Consider the following 15,137-nt stretch of genomic DNA (forward strand, 5'->3'; position numbering starts at 1 on the left):
ATAAAGTCTCTAATAATAAAAGATTGATTAGTTCTTGGATCAGAAAAATCTTTTACCCTTTTATTATTGTCCGGAACCCTAATACAGCTGTAGCATCTACCACAGCCATAGAAACCTTTAAGATCCCAAAACATTTTTGGTTTTGGGAGGTGTGGTTCAACTACGTTGTGTACTAGCTTATCTCGTAAATTAGGTGCTCTTTTGAAAACAATTTTAGGTTTTTCTGGAAGTATATCCTTAAGATGAATATCTTACTTAAGTATGTTCCAATATCTGCACATAATCCTTCTTACTTCGTTGCTCTGTAAGGAGTAATCCAGAACAACACTCATGCCATCATTCCCATCACTTCCCATGGTCCTGGTCTTATTACTTAATAAATCATCCCTGTTTAGACATCCAACTTCAATCTTTTCTCTCACCAGAAATTCCTTATGGTACCCCTTATCCAAAAACATATTACTTAACCTGCCGGATTGAAGCTCATAATCCTCAGCCCTCGTGCAATTTCTCCGCATCCTTGTGAATTGTCCTCTAGGTATGTTGTTCAGCCAAGGTTTGTAATGACAACTAGTGGTTGGAATATAAGAATTGTGGTCTGTGGTCTTAAAAAAGGATTTGGTAATAATGCCCTCATTGGTATTAAAAATTTCCAGATCCAAAAAGTGTATGCATTCTCTACTAACGCTGTCGCTATGGGCGCTAAATTCGCCCCTAGTGTGGCGAACCTTTATATGGACAAATGGGAAGAGGAGGGAATTTTTAGCAATGATTGTGGTAATATTCTACTATACAAGAGGTTTATTGATGACCTTTTGGTTATTTGGAAAGGCAATATGGAAACATTGATGGAGTTATTGGACTCCATGAATGTTAATGATCGCAACATCTCTCTTACCTGGGACGTTAGTAGAGAATGCATACACTTTTTGGATCTGGAAATTTTTAATACCAATGAGGGCATTATTACCAAATCCTTTTTTAAGACCACAGACCACAATTCTTATATTCCAACCACTAGTTGTCATTACAAACCTTGGCTGAACAACATACCTAGAGGACAATTCACAAGGATGCGGAGAAATTGCACGAGGGCTGAGGATTATGAGCTTCAATCCGGCAGGTTAAGTAATATGTTTTTGGATAAGGGGTACCATAAGGAATTTCTGGTGAGAGAAAAGATTGAAGTTGGATGTCTAAACAGGGATGATTTATTAAGGGATAAGACCAGGACCATGGGAAGTGATGGGAATGATGGCATGAGTGTTGTTCTGGATTACTCCTTACAGAGGAACGAAGTAAGAAGGATTATGTGCAGATATTGGAACATACTTAAGTAAGATATTCATCTTAAGGATATACTTCCAGAAAAACCTAAAATTGTTTTTAAAAGAGCACCTAATTTACGAGATAAGCTAGTACACAACGTAGTTGAACCACCCCTCCCAAAACCAAAAATGTTTTGGGATCTTAAAGGTTTCTATGGCTGTGGTAGATGCTACAGCTGTATTAGGGTTCCGGACAATAATAAAAGGGTAAAAGATTTTTCTGATCCAAGAACTAATCAATCTTATATTATTAGAGACTTTATATCCTGCGATACAATTGGGGTTGTCTATGCGTTGAAATGCCCATGCAATTTGATTTATGTAGGGCGTACTACTAGGGCTCTAAAAGACCGTTTAGAAGAACACGGGAGAAACATACGTAAGGGGTCAGATAAACACCATCTAAATGTACATTTTAAAAAAATGTATAACCAAAGCACAGCTGGTATGAAATTTTGGGGAATAGAAGCACCCAAACGTCATTGGAGAGACACTAATTTCGTTAGAGAAATTAGTAAACGAGAATCCTGGTGGATACACCAGCTTGGCTCTCTGTTGCCTGGTGGACTAAATAGAGAATTTGATCTAAAATGCTTTCTTAGTAATTTTTAATATTTTTAATTCGCCATGTAGTCCCACTCACGCTCTTTTACTCTTATTGATTTTGGCAGGGTCTGTTTCTACTTTGGGACGTATTTGGCTATATGTTTTCAGACTAGTATTAGGTGGATATGCATTATATAGGGGCCTCATTAATATTAAATATATGTCCCCATATATTTTTCTGTTGCGTCTTCTCGTTTTTATCCATTCATATTTTACTGTTGTTACTCCCCCACAGTAATTTTAGATGTAATATATTTTATTAGTAGGTTTGGGATTTCTTACATATTTTTTTATATATTTTTTACATATTTTTTACTTTTATACTTTTTAAAATTTTTTATTCAGATTTTTAGGCACATATTATGGTTTTATAGAATCTGGCCATTATGTGTGAGCTTAATTAAACTAATAATATTAAATAAAAGTGAACTTGCTATAATTATTTAAATATATAGAGTAGGTTCCCTAACGGGATAACATATTTAATTATAAGGCAGGATTGATTATCTTAGTTTTAATTATGAAAGATTAATGTATATATACATGTATTTTTTTAGTTGTTTGCTTTGTCTCAACATATGTAGTAAGCAATTATGTTGGATCATTGGTATTTGTTGCTATATCATGTATGAGGTGTGTTGCGGTGTTCTCTGGAATTGGCAGCTCTGCTCTGGGGTATATTATAGTATATATGGTATGTCCTCTCATAGGTTTTGAGTATGCTATTCATTCAGCTTTTTAGCTGGGTGTTTTTGTTTCCTTGATGGTCAGATATGAAGCGGACTGTTGATCATGAAGGGGTAGATTACTAATAAGGGATAAGTATAGCTGTAGCCTTTTGCTAGATTTGTCTGCGGTCTAAGGGAAAATGGCCGCCGTTACTATATCTTGAGCATAGAGCATCCGTCCAATCAGATCCCCCTGATGAAGGCACGTGATCCCTGTGCCGAACACGCGTAGGGGAGGGGCCAGGACGGAGCTGTCAGCAAGGAGAAAGAGTTGGATGAGTACACCGCACGCCATACCAAGTGATCGGCTTTTTTATGCTAATACTTGAATAGGATGGTGCACTCACGCACCCACACCATGTGAGTACCCCTAGGTGGGGAGTGTTTATTTATAAAATAAAAATCCTTTGCTATGTTGCAATGTTGCGCTATGGAGTCTCTTTTCTTTTGCATATGATTTATGACGTTATTTGAGAACATTGGAGACCTACACCGTTATATCCCATAGAGCCCAGGAGTGGCTCCAAAGCGTGTTTTGACAGAGTTTAATTACTGTGTCACACACTTCAAGGTGAGCGCATATGCTTTTGGGGGTCACTGGAGAACACTAAGCATGCTATATTGTTATACACCTTTTGGATGAGCAGGATGGATGGACATCACTGATTATGGACACTTCTTTTTATGCACTTTATATTTAAATCTTTATGAACTTTAAGGACTTCTTTTTTCACTTTATTTGAGGAGCGATTGCATTTTCATTTTCTGTTTTAAACACTTTGATTTTGAAATATTTTTGCACGTTGCACTTTTTGTAGTTTATTTGTGTAAAGCACTAATTGTCAGTTTTGATCGTTTGTAATTTAGCGCAGACATATTTATATATTTTTTGCACTACTTACACGGGTATGAAACGTGATTAATGTTTGCAGCTGACTTTCACTAAGGATTTATTTTAAGGCATTAACCCTTCTGTGGCTCGCAAGATTTTTCTATATATTCCCTTACATCAGGGTCCCCAACAGAGTACACCTTTACATAAGGGTCCCCATCTCAGTCCTACCTTAAATCAGAGTCCCCCCTTACATCAGGGTGACAACCAGAATCCCCTTATACATCCGTCTACCTTAGGTATCCCCCCTGACATCAGGGTCCCCATTACAGTCCCCCCTTATCATGGTCTGTATTAGAGACACATCAGATGTCTGCTGGATATAATCTTGCAGAGAGTCGGGTGTGGCCGTAGTTTAGACCCCTAATCTAATTCATATAGGCAAACTATGTTAGCTTCATTGTGAAAATGAAACAATGTTGAGAACCATTTCCAGGCACAAATCTCTGTGTCCCCAGGGACCAGACATTGCAATGCCGTCTATGAATACAGCAGGGCCAGCTGATCACACAATGACGCCCTGAGGCTGTTGTATACACAGAGATGGTCGCCATGGTGATGTTTCCTGGCGGATGAGGAGTTTCCCCTTCTACTCCTCTTCCGTCACTAGCCGGCGGCCGGCGCTCAGTGATGACGTGGGGAAGTGTTGATTGACGGCTGGATGGAAGCTCGGTGGTTTTAGACATGTCTGCTCTGGGGATAGAGGGGAGCGAGGAGGCGCAGAGCCCCGGCGGGGAGCCCCTGACCCTTCCATGGGATCGCTTCTCCGCCTGGCTGCATTGTATCTGTGTGGTGGGCTTCGACCTGGAGCTGGGACAGACAGTGGAGGTGAGAGGGGGCTCTGCAACTTCTTCCATCACTTCCATTGGGACTGGACGTGTCCTGTGTGATGAGTGCTGGGGGCATTCTCCTTGTGTACAGGGGCGATCATCACCCCCACATTACTAGATGACCCCCCAACACTACATAGAATACACTCGATAAACCTCTCCACAGCAAGGTCTGTATATGATCCACATCTGACATCAGATGATTCAAGCAGAACCAAAGGCAAAGCGATTTTTTTTCATTTTGGATGGAGTAAGTGAGGGTTGCACCCCCTGTCAGGTTTTTGTTTTTGCTATCTGCATCCCATTGGAGAGATTTCCCTACATTTCCTGCCCCAAATCCAAAGCAAGAAGTGAGAGAAAATCCCTCTAAATCCAGAACTGGTGTCCCCATTGGAAGGTTTCCCCTCTCTTCCTGTTCTGGTGACAACCCAAAATGTGTGATTTTTCTTTTATTTTTGCTCTTGGTGATAATAGACAGGACAAATAGAGAGATTGAATCTCCCTAATGGGGAAACGGCAATAAAAAAAAACCTGACCTGGTTCTAATCCCTCTCTGCTAGGTCTCAAAACTAATAATAAATGTTTTGCCTTTAGTTACACTTTAAAGCATAACTAAAGGCAGAACTTTTTATTTCATTTTGGATAGAGTGGAGGATTAGAAACCCTGTCAGGTTTTTATTGCTTTCTGTGCCCCCTTTAGGCATGGGCGCCCAGAGAACGGTAAAAACAGGTGGTTGAGCTGTGGTTTTACTGCCCATCTGAAGCCTACAATACAGCCAGAAGCAACTGTTTACATGCTGGTGCAGCGATGCTTTGTGTGATGTTGAGTTGGCAGTCCCATGCCTGATAAGGGGTCCTGCATGGCCCTGAAGTGTCACAATTTACTGAAGTGATGTGATGACAAATATTTGGACATAATCTGAAGATCCGTGGTGTCCTGACGATAATGCATTGACATGTCAAGTTGACAGTCACACTGCAGAGGGTGAGACAAACTCTTGTTTCGCAGTTGCGGTGCATTAGTTCCATTGTAAATTGCAGGCGTTCAGAAGACAGCTGGATCGCCTCCTGAACATCTGACTTAGTGTGGTTAGCCACATTCTGTAAAGCAGTCCACTGTGGATCGCTTTTCAGAGAATAATCAAGGGTAACCATAGCCATAGGGAGATTCAGCTTCTTGACTTGTCCTGTTTTCTACTATCACTGAAAATGAAAGAAAATCCCAAAACTTGGGTTGCCACCAGAACAGGAATAGAGGAAAAAATTGCCAATGGGGACGCTAGCTCTGGTGACAACCAGAGATTTCCTCACTTTGGAGGGATCGCCTCTCACTTCCTGTTGTGGCTATAAGACAGCAAGTGAAATCCCCTCAATGGGACACAGATGACGAAAGAAAACAAATCTGACAGCGGTTATAACCCTCCAAAATGCCTTCATTTATATTCTAATCATTCCCTATTATGTTCAACATGGGGAAAAAAAACATGTGTTGCACACACATTAAAGTAAAAGGTGTCCTCAATAAGCTTCCAGCACATGAGAACAGCAATAATAGCCACTGGGGCTTTTCAGGTTCTACTTCAATAGATCACACAAGGCTTTTTAAAAAATTATTTTCTTATATAAAATCCATGAAATATACATCTACAGGCACTTTTCTATATAGCTATTTATGAACAAACCATTTCCACATGTAGAAAACCACGATCTTCCCCACCAGTCAGCCACTTCTAATGGCTGTTGTTTCACGTGATCAGGTGGTCTAATTTTACAATTCTGAGTAGATAATAAACATCCGCAGAACTAAACCCACCAATTTATCTCTTAAAAAAAATGGTTACATTCCTGGAATGCCAGGATTGATAACTGTCACCTTTTGCTTGTGCTTTCAAACTGTCAAACCATGAAATGGCTGGTCATAAGGCTCTTTTTACCATCCCCCGCTAGTGGCCAAGAAAGGGTTAAAACCACCACAAAGCGCTGCTGCAACAGCGCTATGCCGGCAGTATAGCCGCGCTGCCCCATTGATTTCAATGGGCATGAGCGGTGTATACACTCCGCTCCTTCACCGCTCCAAAGATGCTGCTAGCAGGACTTTTTTTTAGCGTCCTGCCAGCGCACCACTCCAGTGTGAAAGCCCTCGGGGCTTTCAAATTGGAGAGACAGCAGCGGCTCTTTCAGGGCGATTTGCATATGCTATTTTTAGCGCTGTAGCTCCTGCAAAGCGCCCCGGTGTGAAAGGGGTCTAACTGATCACATGTGCAGCATCATGACATTTGCAGATCAAACAGAGGCTAAGATTGCAGCTTTCTTGGCTGAAAAGGATAGGAGGGTTTAGTTCCACTTTAAGGCTACATTCACACTACAGCGTCTTTAATCAGCATTTTGAATTTCATTTGACAGCGCTGATGTGGGAATGACAAAAGGCTGAACTCGCGTTTGAGAGGCCATTCATTTTAATGACACCGCAAATTGCGGTACGGGTCTGCCGCGCAATAAAACGTGCGGCAACCCGCATTGCAGGACGCATGTCAACCCAAAGTAGCTCCTGAACTATTTTTGGGTAACATGCGTCCCGTGATGTGGGTTACCGCGATTGCAGTGGGTGGCAGACCCTGACCCTGATTTGAGGTATCATTCGAATGAATGGCATCTCAAATGCGAGTACCGCTTTTTGTCATTGACACATCAGCGCGGGCAAATCTGCCCGTGATTCTAAACGCTGTAGTGTGAATGCAGCCTAAGGGCTCGTTCACTCCATACCTGTGTGAGAACTGATGGGAAAACCACACAGATTTCACTTGCACAGACACCAGTTTCACAGCAGTTTACATTAGTTTTCGTGTGCATCAGTTATGTGCCCTATTCACACCAATGTTGATGTTACGTCAATTTTTTTTTTTCCCCTGTGCAGGAAACTGCATACACGTTGCAGATTCCTGCGCAGAAAAAAGCCGCACTTTGTGCTGTAAACAGGACACATTATTTTTTTTTTTTTTTTTTTTTTTTTTAGCCCTCCCAGAACGCGTGCAGAAAAACTGACGTCTCATCATGGTGTGAACAAGGCCTAAAGCAGAACTATACTCGCCTCCACTCCAGCACTGCAGTGTCTTGGAGCTCCCTCACTGACCTCTGATCTCTTTGGCTGATTTTATTGGTCAGGCAATAGATTTACCCATCCATGCTAAAGCCGGCCATCTCTTCCGCTGGGACAAGCCAACATTTGAACCATGTATGGGTAGGCAGCCTGAATGTACCCAAGCTGATCGATTAACTTGGGCACAACCAGCCTGTTGGATTTTACATGTGATTATTACTATAATAATCGCTAGCAGTAGTCACTGTGTTCTCTTGGTTAGGGCGGCATCCCCTACCTCCACCGGGAGCGCACAATGGCTTTGCAGGAGGGATTTCCCCATCCAAACTTAATGTGTTGATGGGAGAATCAAGCAATTTTCTTTCCTGCAACCCGTGATTGCAACAAAGAAAATTGCACTGTTGGCCTTAAAAGCATGGATGGATAAGTATCCTGCTGTGGGCTATTGTATTGTGACATCTGCCACCCACAGCAGTCAAAATATCTGAACAGTAAGTGCAGCTGATTGAATACAGTAATTGTGAGGAAGACTTTTTCCTGCCCGGCTTTTTCACTTTAAATTTTTTCAGTCGGGTGGTGTTAGCAGGGCCCCATACAGCTTGAATTTTGATCAATTTACAGAGATAAACTGAAATTTAAGCCATGTATGGCCAGCTTGGGGGGGAACAATTCTTTTTGGACTGGAACACCCGAAGGAGGCTAGCAATCTGTTGGTAAAATATCGGGACCCCTCCGTACACAGCAGAAGCTGTCACACAACTTTCCATAAGTCAGTCCAGATCTGTATTTCATTGCATGTGTTCTCATTTGTTATAAAGAAGGAAGACTGTTTAGTTGTGGAAAATAAACGGAACTGATCTGTACAGTGTTTTACATTCACATGATCCGCTCGTCCTGGTGGATTAGGAACACTTTATTAGCAAATGAGTTAAAAGAATTCTATGTCATATTCTGAACACAAGTGTTGTCCCTGTGACATGACTACTAATCGTTGTATCCAGAACAGACCGAGTATTGTTGGTTTTCTTTTGGTTTTGTACTGATGAATTCATTGAATTGCGATGGGTGATGCATAATTCACCATTGCTACAAAGTGGAGATACGTGTATTCAAACAGTAAAATGCCATTATAAATATATCTTTATACACATTATCAGAATTATGCATGCAAGTGGAAGATGTGCTTCCCTGCCAGCCTCCTACCACCCAAGCAAATGAGCTGTAAATAAAACATTAAATTATAAGTATGGCCAAAGCTTTTTTGGCTGTACTTCTCCTGTAGGTAACAGGAGTGCAGTTCGTTCTGCACTCCTGTGACCCGTTTTCAGCCGAATGCAGGCTAAAGTTTGCTGTCGGCTGGTCCTGACTCCAGAAAGATCCCAGCCATGTGCTTGGGATCCACCCAGATACCTGGACCGGCATCCAGTTCAGCCTCTCAGCAATCCGCTCAAAGCCACCCCCTCCACAGCCCATTGCTCCAGTGAGAGCTGGAGGGGCAGAGCAGAGAGCCACTGACAGTCTCGGCTCTCTGCTCAGAGCGGAGGGGGAAAACTGAGCCATCAGTCGTCTTTAATCGCTCAGTTCTCACTACAGAGCCAGCAGGGGACAAATGGAGCATCAGATCGATGTTGCAACCACCTAGGTGAGTATAAATGTTTTTTTTTTTTCTATGTCCATACTTCTCTTTGAAAAACAAGAATTTTGTGAGAAAAAACTACTTACCTTGGTCCCTGGTTCCAGCAGGTGCAGGTGATGTTACCGCTTCTCACTGCTGCCTCCTAACCAATGAAAATGCTGTGAAAATGCACCCCTGCAATGGGCTGAGATGCATTATTGCAGGATTTCAAGTACGCAGCTATCCCAGGAGGCAGATTAAATCTTTAATTTTCAAAGTGTATGGTTTTTTTTTTTTTTTTTTTTTATGGAGGAACTGCAGTCTGCTCACATAATTTGTAATAAAAACATCTTTGCCATTCTGAAGCTTCCCTCCAACCACTTTGCATATTATTATACTGTGATTCTGTACTTGCCAAATATGCTGCAGAAATCTCCCTCCACTGAGTCTGGCTGCAATCATTTTAACGGTGGGCAGCTGAAGCTGCTGCTTGTTCACTACTTGGATTTACACAGACACACACCTCCAGCTCTGCAGCGCTCATTGGCCCTCTTATGACTCATCCTCCCTCCCTTCCTGGCAAACTCTCATGAGAGTGAGAGAGAGCTGTACATGTCATAAGCCTAGGCTAATGACCAGACAAGAAAGAGGAAGTGGGCTGTATAAGGTATTTACTGGCAGAAAAAAATATTTTACTATCCAAAGTTAAAACAACAAGGGCAGAAGATTTAGCCCCGGTTCATACAGGGGCGGCACGACTTGCAGGTCGCCTACACGACTTCCACGGCAACTTGCAAAACGATTTCGCCCCAGAAATGCTACAGGAACCTTTTTCTCAGTCGGAGCAACCTGCATCGCTCCTATTAGAACGGTTCCATAGTACAGAACGGGAGGCGACTTGTCAGGCGGCTAGGTCGCTTGACAAGTCGCCCCTGTGTGAACCGGCACTAAATAGATGGAAAGATGAAAAAAAGACCGAAGTTCCGCTTTAATTGCTACTTTTATTTGGGTGACAGGGGGCTGGGAGGGAAGCAGACCACCACCTTCCCCTGTCACAGCGTGTGAGCCTAGCCTTTAAATCAAGCAAGTTAAATTGAAGCTCCAGCCAAAACTTTTTTTTGATTTGTTTCAGCTAGCGCAGTGGTTCTCAACCTGGGGGTCCAGACCCCCTGAGGGGTCAAATGATGATTTTTCAGGGGTGACCGAATCCGTAGCTGTTCCTGAAGCCCACTCTGCTCTCCCAGCCTTTTCACGGCCGCCCAGCTGGGCTGTTTCTGGAGCCCGCGGCCACCCACTCAGCCTCTTTGCAACCGCCTATTCAGTTCATGGAATGGCTGGGGCGCAGAGACTAGAGGTCAGCTGACTGGTGAGGAATGAAGTGGGAGGGGCTGGAGGAGACCCTATCTTCTGATTTTTGGCATAGGTGTCACTACTACCAGACACCACAAAGTCTGAGACACAGTGAATAACACTACCTGTGATTATAGTTGCCAATAAAAGTCCCACAACAGTTCTCAGATCAGCAGATGACCTTCATCAAGAGCACCTAAGTTGGCTGATCAGAACTCCCCCCAGCACTGCCATTGATTCCCCCCCCCCCCCCCCCCCTACACACACCAAGGAGTAAGAGAAGGAATAAAAATAGAGAATACATGGAAGGGAGAGGAAAAGAGGGGGAAGAACAAAGAAAAAGGAACAGAAAGAATAAGCGAAAGAACAAGAAAGACAGCTAGAGAGAGGGATGGGGGAAACAATCAAGAAATTAGGATAGAGAGAGATAAAAGGGAGAACAAAGAGAGATAGTGGTACATCCTAAAATGTACCATAAGGGGTTTTAATACTGTACGAGTGGAAGGGACTTGGGGAGCGCTAAATGTCCGTGGGTTAGGGGAGCAAATTACTTGCCTTGGGTGCTGACAACCCATGCTACAAAAATAATTTTACTGTTAGGGGTCCCCACAACTTGGGAAATTTTATCAAGGGGTCACGGCACTAGAAAGGTTGAGAACCACTGATCTAGCGAGATTTGCCTTTGCTTCCTGTCTGTCACAAATTGAGGGGAAATCCTCCTAGTGGGGACTGGTATAGCAATAAAAACCTGAAAGAAGTTCTTACTTCCCTATTTTATTAGTTAAAGCAGAGTTCCGCCCTCCCCCCAGCAAAAAAAATAAGTTAGCAGCTACACATGCTGTAGTTGCTGACTTTTATTAGTAGAACTCTTACCCGTCCTGGTATCCCCCCCCCCCCCCAAAAAAAAGCTGCCAAATGTGGCACTGGAGGGGGGAGGAGGCAGATAAGCAGAGCTTCCACTTTTGTGTGCAACTCCGCTTTAAGTGAAGTTTAAAGAAATCTCTCCAACTTTGTTGCTAACAGTTAAAACCTGACAGAGGTTCTAACAATACCCTTTCAGAGCAAAAATTGTGGTGAAATCTGGATAAGTTGCATTCCTGCGGTATTGTGTTTTTTTTTTTTTTTTTTTTTTTTTAGCTTCCTGCCTAGAATTTGTATATAAAGCTGGCCATAGATGGATTGAATTTCAGCTAGTTCAGCAGGGACCGATTGATTTTCGATCAGTGGAACTGTCCCTGCTGTACAGGAATCAATCGTTGGATGGACTTCTGTTGGATGAACAAGTTGCTAAACTTTTGTCTATCAGTGAGTGCAGCCTTTAATCGTTTTTTCTGACATCGCTGTGTCCTGCTATCAGAATGCAATGTCCTGGTGTGACATATAATAGGCAATCCATAAATTGGAAGTTGTGTCTTATCAGCAGATAACCAATCTACAGTGTAGGATGACATCTGAGATAACGCAAGGAGAATATCACACTTTGTTCATCTGTAATTGTATCTGAGGCTTATGTAAAAACCAAAAGTCAACAGATTGTATAATCTCAGTGATTATAGTAATTAGAAAGCTCTGCTCCAGTTTAATAGCATATTTTTTTTAAATGATAACGCTGTTACCACCCGTCAACATGAACCAGAAATGTAAAAAAAAATAACAAAATAACTTTTTACCTCCATGTTTACTATTGACACACTGGCTAATATGCTGACCAGTACTTTCCTTGCAATGATACATTATGTCCAACCCCGTCCTTTATGACATGCTGATTGACAGCACAGCTCCTACATAAGAAAATCTAAGCTTGCCTGACATCATGAAAGTATGTGTGTTTTTTTGTTTTTTTTTTTTGTTTTTTTTTTACTTGAGACTAATTCAGCTTTAATAAATGCTGTGGATGAAGTATGGATAGATGAGCAAGTCCACCTGTAAAAAGTAGTCCAAGGCACCCCTTTTGCCGCGTACACACGGTCGGAATTTCGGGCCGCTAAAGTCCGATGAGATTTTTTCGTCGGAATATGCGACCGTGTGTATGCTCCATCAGTCTTTTGCTGGCGGAATTCCAACCAGCAAAAGATTGAGCGCAAGCTCTCAATTTTTCGGTCGGGAAAAGTTCCTATCCGAAAATGCGATCGTCTGTGGCAATTCCGACGCGCAAAATCCTTACGCATGCTCGGAAACAATTTGACGCATGATCGGAAGCATTGAACGTCATTTTCTTGGCTCGTCGTAGTGTTGTACGTCACCGCGTTCTTGGCGGTCGTAATTTCAGCGAACTTTTGTGTGACCGTGTGAATGCAAGGCAAACTTGAGCAGAATCCCGTCAGAAAAGCCGTCATATCTCTTTCCGATGAGAAAACCGATCGTGTGTACATGTTATTAGAAGTTCAATAAGAGCACTGGGGACAGCTGTCAATACCTGGAAGCATCTAATGTAGATCTTGTTTTTAACATTACGGTTGTTTAGTAGAAAATGGAAACCATAATTCCAATACAGTTGGTGTGGCATAGGCCTACTTTATATTTGATGTTGCCATTTTGAATAATAAAGGCTCTATGTACACTAGACGCTCCAAAACTGCAAAAAAAAAACACTGGCTAAAAAAAACGCTAATATTAAGCATTTTTTGCCAGCATTTTTGCAGTGTTTTAGGAGTATTTTCAAAAGGGTTTAGAAGTGAATAGCTGGTTGTTAAAGAGCAGAGCTCCACCCAAAAGGGTAAGTTCCACTTTAAAACACTCCATCCCCCCCTCCCACATTTGGCATGTATATTTTTCGGGAGGGTAGCGGGTATCTAGTTTTGACAGGTACCTGCTCCTACTTCCGCCTAGGCATTCCTCCTTTCCCCCTCCCTCCCTGCAATCTACTGGGATCGTCATGAGTCCCAGAAGACTGCTGGACCATTCAGCAGGCGCAGCACGACCCGCGCATGGGCAGTGCGCACCCGGCTGTGAAGCCACAGGCACAGAAATGCTGGTGCCAGGGAGAAGAGAAATTCAGTCAGCCACAGATAAAGGATCACCTAGAAACCTCTGAAGGAACCCTTGTTGAGAAGCCTTAGAGCGGGGGTCAGCAACCTGTCAATCACGAGCAGGTGACGGGTAGATCACATCCCTTCCCTGCCAACTCCTGGAACCTGGAGGGGAGCAGGGGCGGCTTTTACTGGAACCAATCCCTTGTATTTTTCTCCTGCAGCAGCAGAAAGCTAGTTTTCTCCTCCCCCTTTCCACCAGCTTTCAACTGTTGTAGGAGTAAAGTACATTCGATCAATTCCAGTAAATGCTAACCCTTCTGTCCAGGTTCTCCTTCCTTCTGCTGCCCAGGCCCACCCTATGTGCTCCCCTGGTTCCCCCCCCCTTTCCCTTCCTGCAACGCTGCCAGCTTCCCCCTTTTCTGAATAAACACAGTGAGTGATGGGTACTGATCACTCACTGTGTTTATGCATAACTGAAGCATAGTAAATTATGCTTTAGTTTGTGAATGAACAGGCAGACTGTGCGCTGAAGAGATTGGGGACACAGTCCTCAATCCAAATCTCCTCTTTGTTTCAGAAGTGAGATATCTGGGGTCTGTTTTATACCCCTGGCTTTTCATCAAAGGACCCCAACAGGACTGCTAAAAAAAAAAAATAAAAAAAAATAAAAAAAAAATACAAAATAAAATTGTAAATAATAATAATCAAAAAAACAAAACTAAACGACTGGCACCGTCCACTGCCCTCCTGGCACTATCCACTTTGAGGGTCCATGCACACTAGGCTTTAAAAAAATTTAAAAAAAGCCAGTTCTTTTGGTAGAAAAAAAGTTCTAATGTATATTGTTTTTGTACACACGTTTAGGCATGTTTAGTGTGTTTTTTTTTTTTTCTCCCAGAAAACTCTTCTCAAAAGCGCAATCCAGAAGGGTTTTTTTTCTGCCTCCTAAATGGTGCCTCTAAACATCCTAATGTGTAGAGACCATGGCATAGGATAATGTTGAGACAAACAGCTGCAAAACTCCTGTAGAAGTAGTGGTTTTTAAGCCCAATGTATGTTTTTACAGTGACATTTGTTATATTTTTCTAAGTTTTCGTTACTACTTAAATAGGCCTTGCTATTTAACTTTTTTCTTTCTTTCTTTTTTTTTAAATAGAGGCGATCTAAGATTTTTTTTTTTTTTTTATGTTGTTCAAGTAGATCTCCACCTCTCAAAGGTTGCCTACACCTACCTTAGAGAAATGAAAGGCTTGTTTTCCATCTGCTCAATGGCCATTTGATGTTATATCACATGTGACCTATTTGACAATCACTGCTTTTTATGTCTTTCTTTAAACCCAGGCCTGCTGATAAGGCAGTACAGCCGTCCTGTACTGGGCCCAGGCCTCATCAGTTCAAAAGGGGGGCCCAGGCACTTGCCGAGCAGGAGGGCCAGCAGTACTGCCTTATTGCTGACACTTCTACCTCTTATTTCTTCCTCTAGCTGCACTGCGGGGGGGGATCGGTTCTAGTATCTGCGCCCCCTGTGTGCCCCTTTCCCCCCACAGTGCTGCCATTTCCTCTCCTCTTTTTTCCCACCGGCAGCCACTGAGGGCACAAAGGTGGGTTATTTCAGGGGGGCTCGCCGTCCTGAATGAACACACCACGATCGCTCACTATGGGAATATTGCCTCCGAGATGCTATTCACTTGAATGGGCTTTGTTCAACTGGGTTATCAT

General features: G+C 42.7%; 1 protein-coding gene across 1 annotated transcript in view; it reads left to right on the forward strand.

Moving 5' to 3' along the window:
- The first annotated feature begins 4,164 nt into the window (after positions 1-4,164).
- DENND6A (DENN domain containing 6A) overlaps positions 4,165-15,137 on the forward strand; it is a 118,120-nt gene continuing 107,147 nt past the window's right edge. The window contains exon 1 of the mRNA XM_073592245.1: positions 4,165-4,382. Coding sequence (XP_073448346.1) covers positions 4,239-4,382 — 144 coding nt within the window. The 5' untranslated portion in view covers positions 4,165-4,238. The remainder of the gene's footprint in view (positions 4,383-15,137) is intronic.

This window comes from Aquarana catesbeiana, linkage group LG07 (assembly GCF_042186555.1).
Source record: "Aquarana catesbeiana isolate 2022-GZ linkage group LG07, ASM4218655v1, whole genome shotgun sequence".
In the NCBI taxonomy this organism is placed as follows: domain Eukaryota; kingdom Metazoa; phylum Chordata; class Amphibia; order Anura; family Ranidae; genus Aquarana; species Aquarana catesbeiana.